This window comes from Artemia franciscana, chromosome 13 (genome assembly GCF_032884065.1).
Source record: "Artemia franciscana chromosome 13, ASM3288406v1, whole genome shotgun sequence".
In the NCBI taxonomy this organism is placed as follows: Eukaryota; Metazoa; Arthropoda; class Branchiopoda; order Anostraca; family Artemiidae; genus Artemia; species Artemia franciscana.
This window is the reverse complement of record NC_088875.1, coordinates 22,869,857-22,890,782: the sequence shown is the minus strand read 5'-3', so window position 1 is coordinate 22,890,782 and position 20,926 is coordinate 22,869,857. Positions and strand designations below refer to the sequence as shown.

The following is a 20,926-nucleotide window of genomic DNA, read 5'->3' as shown; positions in this document are numbered from 1 at the left end:
ACTTAACGAAAATCACACCATCGCATTCAGCGTATGAGAAAACCATACTGTAAAAGTTTCAAGCTCCTATCTACAAAAATGTGGAACTTCGTATTTTTTGCCAGAAGACCAATCACGGCTGCGTGTTTTTTTATGTTTTTTTTTTCGCAGGGGTCATCGTAGCGACCGAGTGATCCTAAAATGTCGCAAGAGGGCTTTCTAATGGAAATGAAAAGTTCTAGTGCACTTTTTAAGTGACCAAAAAATGGGAGGGCACCTAGGCCCCCTCCCACGCTCATTTTTTTCCAAAGTCAACGGATCAAAATTTTGAGATAGTCATTTTGTTCAAAATAGTCGAAAACCATAATTACTATGTCCTTGGGATGACTGACTCCCCCACAGTCCCCGGGGGAGGGGCTGCAAGTTACAAACTTTGACCAGTGTTTACATGCAGTAATGGTTATTGGGAAGTGTACAGACGTTTTTTCAGGGGGATTATTTTGGTTTCGGGGGGAGGGTTGAGGGGAGGGGGCTATGTGGGAGTATCTTTCCTTGGAGGAATATGTCATGGGGGAAGAGAAGGGGACGCAGAATTTTCTAGCGTTATCATAAAAAAAACAATGAAAAATAAATATGAAAAAGTTTTTTCAACTGAAATTAAGGAGCAGGATTAGAACTTAAAACGAACAGAGATCATTATGCATATAAGGGGTTCATCTCCTCCTAAAAACCTCGCTCTTTACGCTAAAGTATTTTTAGTAATTTCAACTATTTATTTTACGGCCTTTCTGATTCAGGGGTCATTCTTAAAGAGTTGGGACAAAATTTAAGCTTTAGTGTAAAGAGTGAGGTATTAACAAGGAGAAAAACCCCCTCTCGTATACATAATAAAAATATAAGAATATAAAAGCTCGTTACGTAATTTAATTCTTAAGTTATGTATATTTTTACTAATAAAAACTTTCATAAAATTTAAAGTTCTGGTTGCGTTTTTAAGTAACCAAAAAATTGGAGGGCAACTAGGCCTACTCCACCACTTCTTTTTTCTCAAAATCGTCCGATCAGAACATGAGAAAGCCATTTAGCCAAAAAAATAAATTAATGTGCAAGTTTCGTTTTAATTATTCATGCTGGGAGAGCCAAAACCAAAATATGCATTAATTCAAAAACGTTCAGAAATTAGATAAAAAAACAAGTTTTTCTAATTGAAAGTAAGGAGCGACATTTAAACTTAAAACGAACAGAAATTACTTCGTATATGAAAGCGGCTGTTCCCTCCTCAACGCCCCGCTCTTTACGCTAAAGTTTTTTACTGTTTTAAAAAGTAGAGTTGAGAGAAAGATTCAAACGACTGTTTTAGCTTTACTGTTTTAGCGTAAAGAGCGGGGCGTAAAAATTATAAGGTGGGATGCTCTTCATCAACACTTCCCTCTTTACTCTAAAGTTTGAATTATATTCCAGTCCTTTAAAAACGACTTCTGGAACACTATGTTCGTTTAATTAGAACATTAAGTAGCTTTTCTTAAAACTACTTAAAAACTTTAGCGCAAAGCGCAAGTTTTTGAGGAAGAGCAACCCCCCCCTTCATATACGAAAAATGTCTATTCGTTTTAAGTTTTAATGTTGTTCCTTACTTTCAGTTGAAAAAACGTGTTTTTTTCTTTTTAATTTTAACATAAGACGGTCAATTGAGTCCAACTAAGAAAGACCAAGTGACAAGTAAGTTTTGGCTTTTATTTCTGATGGAAATGCAGGTACCTGTTGTCTCTTCAAAATAACTCTCGAAAAAACACTCCTTTGAATGTTTATCTAAAAAAGAAAATTATCCATAGCACGTGTTCACCAATGCATAAGCAGAAACCTTAGGTTTATTTTAAATACAGTTTTGATCCTTTCAGCAGAAAGGAATATTCACCTCCTGTATGGAATAGAAACGGACAGGATATTCATCCTAAGGAACACGTTTTGTTTTATTGAGAAGTTTGAAACCCGGCTGCCGAGAGGAAATTTGACTTCTGTCAAACTTACCTTAAAAATCGCTGTTTGTTCTTTGTGTTAAATTAGATAGGAAATTCAATTTAACAATGCATCTATTTTTATGAGAGGCAAGCAACGCTATAGCGTTGCCTAGTAACGGCCATACGTCTCCAATGGTTTATATATTCACTAATTTTTTTTAGAGGCACTTTAAATGGTAGGGATGTTCGTATAAACTTCCGAGGGGGATCATTCGATTCGAAATCGGAAGTTCTAGTGCCCTTTTTAAGAGACCCCACGCCCTTTTTTCCCCAGAATTTATCTAATAAAAATTTTGAGATAGCCATTTTGTCAAAAAGGATAGGCGATGTAAGCTACGCCCTGCGGGCATATATGGTTCTTATAGAAGGGATGCTTGCATAAGCTTCATAGAGCACTCATTTTATTGGAAATTGAAAGTCCTAGTTCACTTTCTAAGAGTAAAAATAGATCAAAGGGTAACTAGTCCCCGCCCTCTAAGCTTTTTTCCCCAAACCCATGCGATAAATATTTTCAGATAGCCATTTTTATAAAAATAGCTCAAACACTAGACAACAAAACTTCATGGTCAACAAAACACCCAAAGCCCAGGGGCAAGTATTTTTAAGCGCCAATGACGCATTAAGTTTTAGACCTTTACGCGTTTACAGTGAGAGAAGGAGGCAAAACCCAAACTCTTGCTTGTAAAGATTTTTCTTCGTTTCAAGCTTGATTTGCATATTCAATATAAGTTTCAATCGTTTTAACATCTATTTATTCTTTTATATTAGTACCTACTTTGCATCTATTAGTACCTATTTTAGTTTGTTCGTTATGATTGTTTATTTAATTTCTGTTCGTTTTGAGTTTCATTTATGCTTCAAAGGCAAACTATTTTGTTTGTTTGAAGCTTGAATTGAATATTCAATTTAACCTTTCCTGGTTTTAAAATTTATTCTTTTATACTAGTACCTGTTGTTTTTATATATACCTTGTTATTATTAGTACCTTGTTATATTAGTACCTTGTTTTTTATATGATTGTTTATGTAATTTATGGTTGTTTTAGGTTTCATTTATTCTACAATAGTAATTTCCCTTTATTTTGAGTTTGAGTTATTGCAGGTTTCTATTTCTTCTCATATTAAGTTTCATATGGCCTTTACTTTCCTTTTAAAAGCTACCTTTTCAGAAAATTTTCTAAATTAATATGTTTTACAATTGTTCGTTTACTTTAGCCATTGTTGGTTTACTAAAACTAAAGATTAATTAAAGCAACATTATAAATAAAAAAATTGAACATTTTTATTGTTAGATTTATTTAGTTTACTCAAACCAAATTTAACAACATTTGAAACCATTTTTCTCTGTGAATAAAAGCAAATTTTTAGCATCTGAGCACCATATCAATTTCGTGGCTCTGGTCTCAATATTAATCGTACAAAAGCTACATAATCTATTGACCCTCTTTCGGCAATATTCCTAAATGGGGAGGGCTGCCCCTCCTGTACCCCTAGATCGTTTCGCAAAAGTTTTTTTTAGGGCTTTAAAAAAGCTTCTTATTCCGTTTAAATGACCCTTGTGTTCATGATTCATTCTTAAATACCTGAGAAAAAAAGTCAAACTTTAGCATAAGGAATTAGGGATAGAGATGGGGGGTAACCCCATGATATATGGATAATTTTGGTTGTTTTAAGTTTTAATGCTGCTCCTTACTTTCAGTTGAAAACTTGTTTTTTATGTTTTATTTCTGGTCGTTTCAAACCTTGCCGAGAAATCCACCTCTCCCTTCGTGAAAAAAAATCCTTTAGAAATTTTACACACACCCCTCCTGGAGAGTTCCCCCTGCGGAAATTCTCCCATGAAAAATCTTTCCAGACAGTTCTCTCTTTGTTCAAAAGATTTCCCTTTGACTGTGTTCAAAAGCAAAAAGTAAGACAGGCAAAAGAATTCCCTGTATGGATTCCGGAAGATTACCCCATGTAAAATTTCCCCTGTGAAATCCCCCGCGTAAAATTTCTCCTCAAAAATTTGCCCTGGAAATTTTCCTCCCTAGGGAAAATTGCAGTATGTTTCCTATTAACAAATACAACTTATAAACAATGAGTAAATAGTAAAACTCACAGCCCTTTCCTCAGTGGCTTTGGGGGGCCAAGACATCCCCAAAGGCATTGCTATTGAATGTTTCAACTATGCTGAACCAGCTTGCTGTCTCAAAATTTTGATGAGGTAACTCTGGGAAAAAATGGACGTGGGTGGAAGGCTGGTTGTACGCCAATTTTTTTCACTTATTAAGGGTACTAAACTTTTAATTTCCGTTTGAACGAGACCCCTCCCGTTCTTCTAGGACCACTGACTCAACACGATCACCCCTGTAAAAACAAATAAAAGTGCATGTTTGATCTTTCTTCTGGCAAAGATACAAAATTTCATAGTTCTGTAGATTGGAGCTTGAAACCTATACAGCAGGATTTTCCGATATACAAAATATGATGGTGTGATTTTCATTAAAATCGCTTTGAGTTTTTATGGCACTTGGTATTAACCAAGTGACATATATCAATCGCAAATTCTGTCGGTCTGTCGGTCCCGGTTTTGCCCGGTTGGAACTTTAGGCATTTCCAGGCAAGCTAGGACGATTAAATTTGGCAGGCGTATCAGGGACCAGACCAGATAAAGTTAAAAAGTCATATTCCTGATTTGACCATCTGGGGGGAGTGGGGGGGCCGTTAATTCGGAAAAATAGAAAAAATGAAGTATTTTTAAGTTACGAACGGTTGATCAGATCTTTATGAAATTTGATGGTTGGAAGGATATCGTGTCTCAGAGCTGTTATTTTAAATCCCGACCGGATCTGGTGACATGGGGGGGAGTTGGGAGGGGGAAACCTAAAATCTTGGAAAACGCTTAGAGTGGAGGAATCGGGATGAAACTTGGTGGGAAAAATAAGCACAAGTCCTAGATACATGATTGACATAACCGGAACGGATCTGCTCTCTTTGGGGTAGTTGGGGGGGGGGGGTAATTCTGAAAAAATTAGAAAAAATAAGGTATTTTGAACTTAGGAACGGGTGATCAGATCTCAATGAAATTTGATATTTAGAAGGATATCGTGTCTCAAAGCTTTCATTTTAAATCCCAACCAGATCTGGTGACATTGGGGGGAGTTTGGGGGACCTAAAATCATGGAAAACGCTTAGATTGGAGGGATCGGGATGAAACCTGGTGGGAAAAATAAGCGAAGTCTTAGATACGTGATTTACATAATTGGAACGGATCCGCTCTATTGTGGGGGGGGGGTTAATTCTGAAAAATTAGAAAAAATGGCGTATTTTTAACTTACGAAGGAGGGATCGGATCTTCATGAAACTTCATATTTAGAAGGACCTCGTAACTTAGATCTCTTATTTTAAATCTCAACCGGATCCAGCGTCATTGGGGGGGAAGCTGGAGGGGACCGGAAATCTTAGAAAATACTTAAAGCGGAGAGATCAGGATGAAACTGGATGGGAAGAATAGAAACCTGTCTAAGATACGTGACTGACATAACCGGACCGAACATGCTGTCTTTGGTGGAGTTGGGGGGGGTAATCTGGAAAAATGAGGTAGCCTATTTGTAACTTACAAAAGCGTGACTAGATCTTAATGAAATTTGATATTGAGAAGGATCTTGTGCTTTAAAGCTCTAATTTTAAATTCTGACCAGATCCTGTGACATTGGGGGGAGTTGGAGGGGGAAACCGGAAGTCTTGGAAAACGTGAAAATTGGGGTATTTTTATCTTACGAATAGGCGATCGGGTCTTAATGAAATTTGATATTTAGAAGAAATTCATGTCTCAGAGCTCTTATTTCAAATCCCGACCAGATCTTTTGACATTGGGGGGAGTAGGAGGGGGAAATCTTGGAAAACACGGAGTGGAGGAATCGGGATGAAGCTTGGTGGGTAGAATAAGCAAATGTCCTTGATACGTGATTGACGTAACCGTACTGGATTCGCTCTCTTTGGGGGAGTTGGGGGGAGGCGTTCAGTGATTTGGCGAGTTTGGTGCTTCTGAACGTGCTAGGACGATGAAAATTTGTAGGCGTGTCAGGGAGTTGCACAAATTGACTTGATAAAGTCGTTTTCCCAGATTCGACCATCTGGGGGGCTAAAGGGAGAGGAAAAATTCGAAAAAATGAGGTATTTATAACTTACGAGTGGGTGATCGGATCTTAATGAATTTTGATATTTAGAAGGACATCGTAACTCAAAGCTCTTATTTTAAATCCTGACCGGCATTAAGCCTCTGATTTTCCTTTTAAATCAATCTATTGATTCTTAGAATTTTGTTAGAGCTCTTACCATATGAGCTGTTGGCTCTTAGCTCTTCTTGCCTCGTCACAAGTGCAATATGAGTTCTTAGCTCTTGTTGCGGGTTGTTTCCGCTTTTTCGAAAATCAGCCAAATTTTCTCAGACTCGTATCTTTTGACGGGTAACATTAAACTTAAGAAATTCTATATATGTAGAATTAGCCTGAAAAGCCAAATCTGTTGCTGTATTAATTATTATAAAAATTGTTTTCTTAGACATCCGGTTACCATTGGGCCAATTTGCTCCATGCCTAGAGTTTGCTACCATAAACTGCTAGATAGCTATATTCGTAGGCTGGGGCTACGTTAAACCTTAAGCTCTAGAATGAACTTATTGGTTATTTAAGGGAAAAGTGTCACAGATTATGTATTCTTTTTCTTTTTTTACAGTAATCCAATTCAGAGAGGGTGGGATGTTTTCCGGACCCAACCTCCTGATCAGGATTTTGGATCAGCTGCCAATACAAGATTTATGCGAAAAGTGATGAAGGTAATGAGATTCCTATCTTACGTGGTTACGTTCATCGTTGTCCTTGGATGTGCAGGTATTGCAAAATCTACATTATTATTTATGGCATCTCAAGTGAAAAAAGGAAGGCAGCATTACTGGTGTAATAGTAAGTATCCATTTTTGTACTTGTAGGTCTGTGGCAGGCACATATAGAGAGGAGCACTCCGTCCCTCCTCTTTGATAATTTTCAGTGATGTTTTTAACAATACTTGGTGTGGTTTCCTTGGTTTATGTAGCAAGATACTTTCCTTTTTTTCTATTTTTTGGCTGATCTGATGAAATTGGGTATGTCCGAGTCAGTTTACTTTATCGTTTCTTCTCATAGTAGAAAAAAGAAACACCCACATGGTTACTTGGGCTCTATGTTTTTTTTTGTTTTTTTTTTACTTAAAACTGTAAAATCTAAATATTTTATTGTTCTCAAATCGAAAAACTATATTAACTAAGAAATTATAATCAATAAAATATATTAAAATAAAATAAATGTATTCTTCATAATGTCTTAAAGATAATTATTTGGTGAAAAAAAAAAAAAAACAGTTTTCGCAGATAAGCACTTGAATGAGGCCTTGACCCTAATTGCTTACCCAATTATCTGGAACAATCAGTACAACCGAACACAATCAACCAAAAAGAAGGGTCCACAGGCATGTAGTATTGTCATTAATAAATGTAAGTTATCATAAACTTCAGAGTAAAACACTTGAAATCTAATGAAATATTCCCAAACGATCACCTTCCATCAGGGCTCTTCAGAGGAATACTCACTTGCCTATATGGGTTTCGGCGCATTAAATCCCTGACCCAGGCAGAGTAGCGCGCCTACCATAAGCTCTTTATGGTATCCCTGTGATAGGCGTAGCTTGTGAAATATATGCATATTTATGGCATCATCAAAAATACATACAAAGTGAGAATTTTCCATTTGCCTGTTCAATTTTACATATGGAAAAAACTTTCCTTCGGGTAATTATTCGGAGGTATGAATTTTCCAGGATAATTGTCCATGGGGGTGAATTTTACGAGGAAATCGTCAGTGGAGAGAGGAGGAGGAGGGAATTAGCTAGACATCACGTATACTATCTTTACAAACGAACAATAATTGTGTATTTATGTATCTGTGTTTGTATTTTTTCTCGAAAATGGTGCCATATTTTTTTCGGGAAAACTGACATCCTGGGATTTTCTTGTCTAAAAATACGTTCTAGATGGAATGGAATTTTGAGAAAATTTGTTAAGATCCTTAATTTTAGGGAAAATAAATATGTGAGTGACGTCATTTCTATATAAATCAGTATTGTAATCACATTGACAGACTTGTCACACATATTTGTAAAAATTGATAATTTTTATGTATGGAGGAGTTAATATTAAATTGCTTAAAGAGCAAAAAACTGGTAATTACAAAAGTATTTGCGTATATTTGGCAAGGGATTACAACAATTCAAAAACCTAAAAAAAAGAAAATAAAAAGTTTGAATCTTAGGAAAAATCGCTGTTAGAAATAGGACTTGCGGTAATAATCAAATATCTTTGAATAGTACAAAAAGACTTTAAATTGCGTAAAGAGCAAAAAACTGGTAATTGCAAGAATATTTATATATATTTTAACAAGGGACCACAACAATTCAAAAACCTTAACAAAAGAAAACCAAAAGTTTGAAGCATAGCAAAAATAATTGTTAGAAAAATATCATTACCGAATTTCTTTTCTTATGCGTGTAATTGTCTTTTAAGATATGAAAAAAGTTGATCATTTTTTTAAGTTCAGTTAAGAATCGCTAAAGCTACTGTGTAAACTGCAAAAATATTTACGTTGCCTGATCAACGTTGCCTGGTTAATGTTTTAATTTCAAACTAGAAAAATGCCTGAAAATTTTAAATTAGATTTTGTTTTTGCTAGATAAAGTCCCCTTTGTACGTCATTAAGTTTACAGGCTTGAACGCAACCAGTTATATAATGTCAGTAGGCACAAAAAACTGCAATTTGCAACAAATGATGATTCTCTGTTTTGACAAGGAATTAAAACAATTTAAAAACCTTAAACAAGAAAACCAAAAGTTTCAAGCTTAGTAAATATCGTTCTTAGAAATCGGGCAAGCTTCAATAATCAAATATTTTTGAAAAGAAACAGCATGAAAAGCCATTAAATTGCATAAAGAGCAAACAAGCAGTAATGGCAAAAATATTTGTATATATTTTAACAAGGGACTACGACTATTCGAAATCCTTAAAACGAAAACATTTTGAACGCAGCATTTATATAATGTCAGTAGGAAGGCCCCAAAAATGAAAATCTGCAATTACAAATGATTATTCTCTATTTTGACAAGGGATTACAAGAATTCAAAAGCCTTAAAAAAGAAAACCAAAAGTTTGAAGCTTAGTACATAATGTTAGAAACCGAATTAGCGTCAATAATCAAATATCTTTAACAGACTCGTATGAAAAGACATTAAATTGTGTGATGAGCAAAATACTGGTAATGCAAAAATGCTTGTAAATATTTTAACAAGGGATTAAAACAATTCAAAAACCTTAAAAAAAACAAATATTTGAGGCTTAGTAGAAATATATATATAGATATATATGTATTACATTATGTAATGTATATATATCTATATATATAAAAATAAGTTGTCTGTGGATCTGTGGATCGTGGATCAGGTGACGTCATGTTTCTGTGTCGGCTGACGTCATGAAATTAGTTGTCGTCATTTTTGTTATGACGATGCTTAGTATATTGTAAAACACATTAATTTGGTTAATAATATACCATTTAAAACACCAAAATGAACATGCTGGAGTAGTCACTCGGTGAGAGAGGGTGTCAGAACGGAGAATGAAGGTCCCAGGTTCAAATCCTGGTTAGGCTAAAAAAGGTAAAAAACTAAAAACTAAAAAAAAAACTGAAAAAACTAAAAAAAGGCAAAAACTACAAAAAAATAAAAACTAATAAAAAAATAAAACAGCCGAAAAACTAAAAAAACTAAAGAAACTAAAAAAAGGAAAAAACTTAAAAAACTAAAAATTAAAAAAAAACTAAAAAAAGGAAAAAACTGAAAAATAGAAGAGAAAAAGAAAACTAATAAAATTAAAAATAAACATAAAAAAAAATAAAAAAGATAAAAACTAAAAATAAAGTAAAAAGAAAAAACGAAAAAAAAATAAAAAAGCTAAAAAAAGGTAAAAACCAATAAAAAACTAAAAAGAAAAAAGGTGAAAAACTAAAAAAAAATTTAATCTAAAAAACTAAAAAAAAACTAAAAAGGTAAAAACTAAAAGAACTAAAAAAGAAAAAAAAACTAAAAAAAGGAAAAAAACTGAAAAATAAAGGAGAAAAAGAAAACTAAAAAAATATAAATAAAAGTAAAAAAACTAAAAAGATAAAAACTTCAAAAAAAAACTAAAAAGAAAAAGAAAGAAACTAAAAAACCTAAAAAAAGGTCAAAACCAATAAAAAAAAAACTAAAAGGAAAAAAAGGAAAAAATTAAAAATTTATTTCATCATATACCAATTCAAAAACGAATGTATACCGGGATGACGACCGGGACACATGGAATATAAATGACACAACTACAACGGGGACGCCGGGGGCACAGGGACCGGGACACCGGGACACAAGGAATATAAATGACGCCCGGGACTTTGAAAGAGAAATCACAGACTGGGACACCGGGACACAAATGACGACCGGGACACAGGGAATATAAATGACGACCGGGACACAGGGACATAACTACAAAGGGGACGCCGGGGTGCACAGGGGGATATATAAATGACGATGGCGACTCAGGGAATGGTCGATTAGCAATCACCATCAACAAAGCTCAAGGGCAATCATTAGAATCATGAGGTATAGATCTGAATACGGATTGTTTTCCCATGGACCATTATATGTTGCATGTTCAAGAGTCGGTAAACCTGACAATCTATTTATATGCACAGACAATGGGACAGCAAAGAATGTTGTATATTCGCAAGTTTTACGTAGTTAAAAACATATATATATATATATATATATATATATATATATATATATATATATATATATATATATATATATATATATATATATATATATATATATATATATATATATATATATATATATATATATATATATATATATATATATATATATATATATATATATATATATATATATATGTTTGTGCTGTAGCATTGGTGATTTCTCTTTTCATGATATATATATATATATATATATATATATATATATATATATATATATATATATATATATATATATATATATATATATATATATATATATATATATCTATATTCACAGGTGGGACATAGGGACACAACTACAATGGCGCGTAACGACTTACGCGCGCGGGGGGGCTTGGGGGTGGCGCGAAGCGCCCCCACCAACTAGGTGTTGGGGTGGCGCGAAGCGCCACCCCAACAGCTAGTATACATATATTTGCTTTTAAATTAGATTGAATAGCCCACAATATTCAATTTTATATATATATATATATATATATATATATATATATATATATATATATATATATATATATATATATATATATATATATATAGAGTGAGAGAGAGAGAGAGAGAGAATTTCTTGTCCTTGCGGCTCATGATGTCTCTCGTGCTTTCGATTCTGATGTGCATTCCCATTTGCTATATAGTGCACAGCAGCAAAGTCTCAATCGGTCAGTTGTGCGGGTATTTAAAAATCTGTAAGCAAGATTATGTCTTGTCGTGAAAGTACCTACTCGTCATGGTTACTTAAATGAGTAAAGCCGGAATTTCGAGTTTGGTAAGGAATCCTCCAGGGTGGGGTAACGTCACCACTATCGTATAATAATAGTGTGGTTGCACCCTAGAAAAAGGCTAGAATTAGTTTTGTTCTTAAAGGTTTGGACCTTTCCATACTCAATATAGTTTCTCCACTATAGTAACGTCACCACTGTCGTATAATAATAGTGTGGTTGCACCCTAGAAAAAGGCTAGAATTAGTTTTGTTCTTAAAGGTTTGGACCTTTCCATACTCAATCTCGGTCTCCCGATAGGCGATAGTGTGAAAACGACAAGGGCTCTCCTTATCTCTCATCTAAGTGAGAAACTTAGAAGAGCGTTTAGTGTGATAGTTTGCTGTAAAGCTACAGCAGGTGTATTCTTATCCGCGTCTACAACGCTTTTGTAATTTCTCATGTCCCCACATTGACTCCATTTTGGAATGTGTTTACGGGTACTGATAAAAAGACTATTAGATCTCTATATTTTCGTTTAGCGAAATTTTTCTTGTGTATATATACCCCTATGGGCTAGAAACAAAAGACTAGTGTCAGCCTACAGATTAACTTAGCCGCTAACTGGCCGAGGAGCGTCGCGGTCGCTATTTTTCTAAGCTTGATAGGAGCTTAGCCTCCATCCTGCTATGTGTTAGTAGAAATATTTGAATTTACTATTTGTAGTATATATTTCTTTGTGAGTGTCTTCTTCTTTTTTTCTTGTTTTTTGTCTTCTCATCTACTCCATATTGAACCCTTGTGTGTATTTCGGGCAATAAATATGCATATATATATATATATATATATATATATATATATATATATATATATATATATATATATATATATATATATATACATATATATATATATATATATATATATATATATATATATATATATATATATATATATATATATATATATATATATATATATATATATATATATATATATATATATATATATATATATATATATATATATATATATATATATATATATATATATATATATATATATATATATATATATATATATATATATATACATATATATAGTTGCTTTTAAATTGGATTGAAAAAACCTGCAATATTCAATTTTAGATATAGATGGCTCTCTGGCTGCCGTGCTACCCACAGCCGAAAATGCAGCTTGGACATGGTGTATATTCTTTGTTTTTGCCGCACCAGAAGTCTTTGCTCTCGGAAGGTCTTTTCGGATGGTTTTATTCAAAAACTGGAAAACTCCAGAATTTGGAGAGTTTCTACTGTTTTTGACTTTTGAGACGCTACACACGGTGGGAGTTGCGGTATTTGTTTTCATGGTTTTGCCGGAGATAGATGTTTTCAAAGGGGCCATGCTCACAAACGCTGCATGTTTATTCCCCGCGATGCTTTGTAAGTACTTTGTTTTTACCACATTCAATAACATCATTACTAGGTTTGCTAACTGTCTCAGGTAATAGGTTTTATTGTAGATATTGTAACCTGGATGTGTTTTCCGTCCAAAAATCGGTAGCGAGTGTGGTTTTGTGTACCATAATTTCAGACTGCCACTAGATTTTGATGAAACCAGATTTTGATTAGTAGATTTGGTGAAAACAGAAGAAGGCAAATAGAGTTTAGTGATAAGAATTTAGCTTTGCTTGGCCAAAGGAACCGACAAAACAACCCACAAAATAATTTAGGTATTTGGCATCGGTCGCTAGTTCCTATATACAAACCAATCAAACCACTATAAAATACAAGTACATACAACTTCCATGTCTCGCATCATTTTATCAATGGTTTCACTATGCTAATTATTTGGTATAATTTTTCTAACCTCCTATGTTTTAAAAAGTCTATGAAACAGAAAAGTGGAAAAATTTATTGGCCAAATCAACCTATGTCTTTTATTTTATCACCAGATCTTGGAATAGATCGTACAGGATGACTGCGAAAGTTCCTGTTCATTCTTAAGGAGCAAAAGTCATTTTTCAAAAATATGAGTATTAATTGCATTATTTGGCCTTTCATGTTTTTCTTTTTAAGAGAGACAGGCAATGAGTTTATATTTGTTTTATAATCGGGAATTGCCATTTGAATTCGACGTATATATGTCTAAAATTTAAATCGTTAGAACTACTAACTTATGCGTCGGCCTAATTTAACAGTGCTTTATTTGTTGTGTTATGAACTGTTGTTTCAAGCTTCATTGTTTCTCCATTGTTGCAAACAGTTGATAACGTGAAGACGATTTTTTCTCTTGTGATCAGCGACCAATAGCTCGGTAACATTTCTAACTCTGTAACAGCGGTAGCAGTGACCGATGGCCAAGATAATCATTCGAAACAGTATTTTTATACGAAAAAATGAGATGGAGAAGAAAAGTTCCGCTGAAGCTTATAAGATTTCCAGTACTCTTTAGAAAAGAAAATATTCTAGTCAATCACTTTTAATTAAAACGATACTGTCCTAACTAGGAACTTACATATGCTAGGATCATGCGATCTTGGATTCTTGTAGAGTATAGAATTATCTCTTTGGGGGTTAGGGAAAATATAGTTAGGGAAAATAGCCTTTAATATTGGACTGATTTTGATGAAAATTGCACCATAAAATTTCTTGAGGCCAAGAAACCCCTCGCAGAATTTAAAAGGCACTATATGCACCCAAGTTGTCAAAATGACGTATCTGAAATATCTTAGAAACGGCACTACTTCTACTGCTACCACTACTTTTAGGGCTAATTGAACTAAGGTAAAACTTTCGGGGAATATTGAGAGGGATAATGAACTAAATCAAAAGACATTACATATACTCAGGTTGTCAAAATTGTGTACAGACAATATTTACTGAACGGTGACTGGTGTTAAGTTCAAACTTTCTGTGGGGATTCAGGGGGATGCTGATTTAATCACGTGCATCCAGGCTATCAAAAGCGTGTACAGACACTATCTAAGTAACGGCTGAGGGCATTAAGCTAAAATTTTCTTGTAAATCCTGTTTTTTAATTACTTTTAAGGGCCTTTGGTTATTGTGTATAGCTTTAATAGCTATAGTTTTGATATAATAACATCTCTCGTGTTACATAATATTTTCTCAACTAATAATTTTTGCAGGGAGGATGGCTCCTTACGCAGGTTCTACAGATTATTTAATATAATGCTTCAGCACCAAAACGGGAGGCTGGAATGAAATCGGGAATTAACTTACGTTATTCCGTGTTTGAATTTTTCAGAAACTTCATAAAATAAACACACGCTATAAATCAAACCATTCAAGAATGCACAGTTAAGTGATAATGCCCAAGACAAAATTTGGTCTTATATCCAGGATATCCATAGGTCATACTTTCAATATTTTTGGACGATAATTCCGTCATTTTCTAGAGGTTACCATTAGGTCAATGGCTTACATTAATATTCTTTATCCAATGTTGATTCATACGTGATTACAATTTGACAGATGTGATTGTTTTGGCTAACTTTAGAACATCCTTTGAGGTTTGAGCCAATTTCAAGCAAGAGCATCGGGGGGGGGGGGAGCGTACGAAACAACTGAAAGTGAATATATTAGCCATTTAAGTGGATTTTCTTCATTATAATGAAATCAGAATATGGTTAATTTTTTTTGCATGTAGTTTACAAGAGTAACCTTTGTAAAAGATTATCGGGTTATTAGTAGAACTGGCTAATATTTGGTAGTGACAAAGTGATTGTCCCCTGGATTTTGACTGCAATTTTAGCTTGAATTTATAACTATCTATTTAACCGATAGGGAAGTGAAAGAAATACCGTCACAATAATGTTAATTAAGTCCTCTTATTTTCTTATTGACTTATTTTTTGTATGAATTAAGAGCGTTAATGTTGGCTACCACTATGGGCTTGTATTAATGATAGAAGTAAATTTTTAAAGTTCGTAGTATTGCTCGTGGCAGAAGTAGCCGCACAATATTTTTCACCTTCTCATCTCAGTGTTCGTCTCTTATTCGAAATCACTAATGTCAAAATACCGTAAATACCATCTTTAGTGAAAATCTAACACTGTTGGAAACATTTATACTTAAACTGTTCTTTAGTATCGGATGTTGCAGCGTTAGCCTCATATTTGTGATAAATAATGCCTTAAATCTCATAATAAAAGATTTGGTGTGAATCGAATCTTTTTTTATTATTTTCACTGGATTTTTCTTTTTGGTATAAGAATGACTTTTTGCTTTTATTTTGCACAACTAGCCTCAAATATAGTATCAACAAGCTCCGACACCGTTAAATATCAACAATAGAAACTAAACATCCTTTTTTCAAATAATTACTTAATTGTTTAAAAATTAATTTATGACAGTCACGCTCTAATCTTACTGATCTTTATTTATTAACATATAATCATTTAAGAGGAATCCATCTGCATTTTAACCAATCATTAGTCGTAAGAGGCACACAATATCTCCATAAATGAAGCTGGCGGGAAGGTATGATTTGGGTTGAGAAGGGGGTATACAATGGTTTTATTTTGGGTGCTCCATTTGACGAGTTTTCTTAGTAAAAAAAAAAAAGTAGTGCAAATTAACCAACTGATAATATTTTCCTATGTTTGTAGGATTACAAAACTTGAACTTTACTAAAAACACAAAACCACGCTTAAACTGCAAGGATGCTTTGTATTTATAAAAAAAAATATCCCAAAGGACTTTTAGTTTCTACTGTACAAAAACACCTATTGTTCTGTGTTTTCAGTAAAGCACTTGTTCTGCATAATCCTAGTAACACAGAGAAATATCGTCAGTCGGTTTATTTCGACTAGCTTTATAGAGTATATGTTGTACGCAACATATACTCTTTACTTTTATAAAAAAAAATTTCAATTGATAAGTATATGGAAAGGTATCAATGCAAAGTTTTGGGTGTTTGTTTAATAAATAAGTTTCTTTTAATTTAAGGTATGCTGGCACGGAGCCAAAAAGAGAAAAATAGAGGCTGGAAGTACATCTTGGATATGTTAGCCGTGCTTGGACAAGTAGTTGCTCTTGCTTTGTGGCCCATAGCCAAAGGTCTCTACCACAATAATAGCATTGCAGAGTCTTATTCCATAATGTGGACCTTGCCCATTTCGTTAATTCTAATTTCATTCGGCTGGTGGGAAAATTATGTTGACAAGGACTCTCCTGTAGGTATGAAGCCTATCTTAAAATTTATACCCATAATTTTCTACCTTGCTTGCAAGTATGATAGTACTAAATTCATGCGTAATTTGTTACCTCTACAAATAGTTGGACCTTTTTAAAGTAATCGACTTGTTTGATCACAAAACCCTCCACAATATTTTTTTTTTTGTATGGTATTTTCCTTGACTATCACATATATTTTATTAGTGACAGCTCCCTGTGGGACTTTTGATAAAACTTGCTCCCTGCCATCCATCACAAACAAAGAAGCCTCAATAGGCTCAGCACTGGGCTTTTAAGATTATATATGAATGATATAATGTTCTTTTTGTTTGTGATTACGATCATTTTAATATCAGCTTCAGACTGATTGCGCTTCCTCTTGAGATCAATTAAATAAAAAAAACTAGTTTTTTTTAACTGAAAGTAAGAAGCGACATTAAAACTTAAAACGAAGAGAAATTACTCCGTATATGAAATGGGTTGTTCCCTCCGCAATCCCTCGCTCTTTACGCTAAAGTTTTTAATTGTTTTAAAAAGTAGAACTGTGGCAAAGAGTCAAACTTTAGCGTAAAGAGCGAGGGATTGCGGAGGGGACAACCCATTTCATATACGGAGTAATTTCTGTTCGTTTTAAGTTTTAATGTCGCTCCTTACTTTCAGTTAAAAAAAAACTATTTTTTTTTAATTTCTGAACGTTTTTGAATTAATGCATGTTTGATTTTGGCTCCGCACATAAATTATTAAAATGAAATTTGCATATTAATTCTTTTTTTGGCTAAATGGCTTTCGCTTAGTTTTGATCAGACGATTTTGAGGAATAAGGGGTGGGAAAGGAGCACTGTTGCCCTCCAGTTTTTCGGTTACTTAAAAAGGCAACTAAAACTTTTAATTTTTAACGAACGTTTTTATTAATAAAAAATATACGTAACTTAAGAATTAACTTACGTAACAAACTTTTATATTCTTATATTTTTATTATGTATATGAGGGGGTTTGTCCCCTCGTTAATACCTCGCTCTTTACACTAAATCTTAAGTTGTGTCCGAATTCTTTAAGAATAACCCCTGAATCAGAAAGGCCGTAGAATAAATAGTTTAAATTACTAAAAATACTTTAGCATAAAGAGCGAGGTATTTATCTTGTCCTAAATACTTCGCTCTTTATGCTAAAGTATTTTTAGAACCCCTCATATGCGTAATAATCTCTGTTCGTTTTAAGTTTTAATGCTACTCCTTACTTTCAATTGAAAAAACTTTTTCATGTTTATTATTTCATTTTTTATTTTTATAGTAATGCTAGAAAATCCCGCACCCTTTTCATTGAATTTCTCTTCCCCATGACATATTGCTCCAAGGAAAGATACTCCCACATAGCCCCCTGTGGGGGAGTAAGTCATCCCCAAAGACATAGTATGGTTTTTCTATGCGGAACAAAATGGCTATCTCAAAATTTTGATCCGTTGACTTTGGGAAAAAATGAGCGTGGGAGGGGGGCTAGGTGCCCTCCAATTTTTCGGTCACTTAAAAAGGGCACTAGAACTTTTCATTTCCGTTAGAATGAGCCCTCTTGCGACATTCTAGGACCACTTGGTCGATACGATGACCCCTGGAAAAAAAAGAAAACAAAAAAACAAATAACAACGCACCCGTGATCTGTCTTCTGGCAAAAAATACGAAATTCCACATTTTTGTAGATAGAAGCTTGAAATTTTCGCTACAGGGTTCTCTGATACGCTGAATGTGATGGTGTGATTTCCCCCTATTTCTATATAATTCTATTTCTATATTCTATTTCTATATTTCTATATATATGATGGTGTGATTTCCTGAATGTGTAGGGGGTGTTTCCCCCTATTTTCCAAAATGAGGCAAATTCTCTCAGGCTCGTAACTTTTGATAACACAGGCTAAATTTGATGAAACTTATATATTTAAAATCAGCATGAAAATCCGATTCTTTTGATGTATCTTTTAGCATCAAAATTCCGTTTTTTAGACTTTCGTTTACTATTGAGCCGGGTCGCTCCTTACTGCAGTTCGTTACCACAAACTGTTTGAAATCTTCTTTGTAAGGTGAACAAATGTTATTCCCCAAAGCCAATTTTTGTCAACTGTATGAAAACTGTTGTAATTTATTCGAAGTGCACATATCTTATGTCTAAAGCTTCCCGTAAGATTCCTGTGTTGCTTGATAATGACGTCCTACCTCAATTAGATGACGTAAAGTTTTAAGTCTTTTTGTTAACTCTTTTCTATTTCTTATAAAAAAGATAGAAGGGACGTGGAGCTCCAGATGTGCTCCTTCTCTCTTTCAGTATTTAATTAACTGTGGCTCAATCCCTTACATGTTAGCACCAGTTCTATTAATCCTTCGTGTTGTAAGTCTTTGGTAAGTTTTGCTGAAACTAATGATAAATTAATGAATTAATTGGAATATGTAACAACGAGATCTCGAAGAACATTTTTTACGTGAACAGTTTCTAGGAAAGGCATCCTTTAGATGGCACTAAAATTAATCAAATTTTCAATATTTCTATTTAATTTGGCTTAGCCTGGATGATTTTTTAATATTCATTTCTTGAAGAAGTATTTTGCCCCAAAGTTGGGCAGTCCGAAGGGTTTTAAAATCCCCAAAACGCTGATTGATTATGTCAAAGAGGGTCTAATTTAAATTGCCATATCCTCAATATGGTGTTTTTTGTTTTTTTTAAAAAAAGGTCACAGTCATATTTGGCAGTTCAAAATAAGGTGTATCATGTTTAATACGCAGATATAAATGCGATAAGTCTTCAAGCTGATAGCAAAATTTAATGCGATAAGAAAACACAATGAAAGATACACTTTTATTGTATATTCTTATCGTTTTCCTCACAGCCACGCAATGGATAATATATATTGTTTTTACATTTCAGGGGTTATTAATTGGCTTGGCAGATTCAAGGATGGAATAGGAAGGAAGCGTTATTTTATTCAGCTTTTTGCTACAGTTTGGAAAATAATTATTTTCTTTTGTCTGACATTGTTGATATGGGTATTTTATGCTAACTCAGACATACCAATGTTAGACGCGGTTTCAGCACTTTTTGATAATTTCTTACCAGGATTTGGTGTCCACGACCTGAATATAATAGCGGTAAGATCTTATTTCATTACATTTTAATAATTTTTTGGGGAGATTTATTTGCTTTTGGTCTTTCGATTTGAAAACACAAAATCAGAAAGGGACTTATTTTTATCAACATAATCTCAAACTCTTTCAATTTGGCTTTCGCTATCAATATGAAGCAAAGATAAAATAAAAAGTGCATTTATAAAAATACGAAGTTAAATAAGAAAAGAATAGAATAGAGTTTATTCATAAAAAATAAAATATTTCAATATTCAATATACTTCAATATATATATGCATATAATATAATATAATAACTATACAAAAAATAATGTCATTTTCATAAATAATATAAATATAATACATGTAATATACATATATATATATATATATATATATATATATATATATATATATATATATATATATATATATATATATATATATATATATATATATATATATATATATATATATAATGCTTCATAAAACGAATAAAATGCTTCATAAAGAAATCATCTCGCATTTCCATAAACAAATAAGGATTGACTACAGGCCTCCCATGGATTTAAAAATGACGGTTGTAGGTTTGTATAATGAAAACGTGGTAGTTTAAAAGCATTTATTAACAATGATTTGCCCCTTTTTTTAAAGCAAGAGTTCATTATCCACATGAGTGAGTATGCTTTTATTGGTCTTTGCGTGGGTGTAGTTGGCAAGAGGGAGAGGAAAGGGAAGGTACTACCCCTCCCCCATGAAAACTCACTCCCTTTAACGACGAAAACTCTTTAAAGTGAATGCAAGGTTTAGCTCGGGGATAACACAATTTCTTTTTCCCCCTTTACCCCCTTTGCCTCAGAAAAAAAAAGCCCGAGCTATATCCATGAGTTTCAAGACTTAAAGTTGTAGTATTAAAGCATATGATTAATTCTTAACTTTGTGTTTGCAACAGGAATTTCTTTAAAGATTAGGAATGGTGCCCGAAAATTTATAAAGATTATTGCACATTAATTCTAAATATTTTTGGGATCCATTTCTGTTAAACTATGCTCTA

General features: G+C 33.4%; 1 protein-coding gene across 2 annotated transcripts in view; it reads left to right on the top strand.

The window, feature by feature from the left end:
• Positions 1–20,926, top strand: part of LOC136034664 (chitin synthase chs-2-like) — a 126,158-nt gene that overhangs the window by 20,625 nt on the left and 84,607 nt on the right. For both annotated transcript variants that reach the window (XM_065715980.1, XM_065715979.1), the window contains 4 exons: positions 6,716–6,942; positions 12,717–13,010; positions 16,539–16,769; positions 19,677–19,897. In XM_065715980.1, the coding sequence (XP_065572052.1) occupies positions 6,716–6,942; positions 12,717–13,010; positions 16,539–16,769; positions 19,677–19,897 (973 nt within the window). The remainder of the gene's footprint in view (positions 1–6,715; positions 6,943–12,716; positions 13,011–16,538; positions 16,770–19,676; positions 19,898–20,926) is intronic.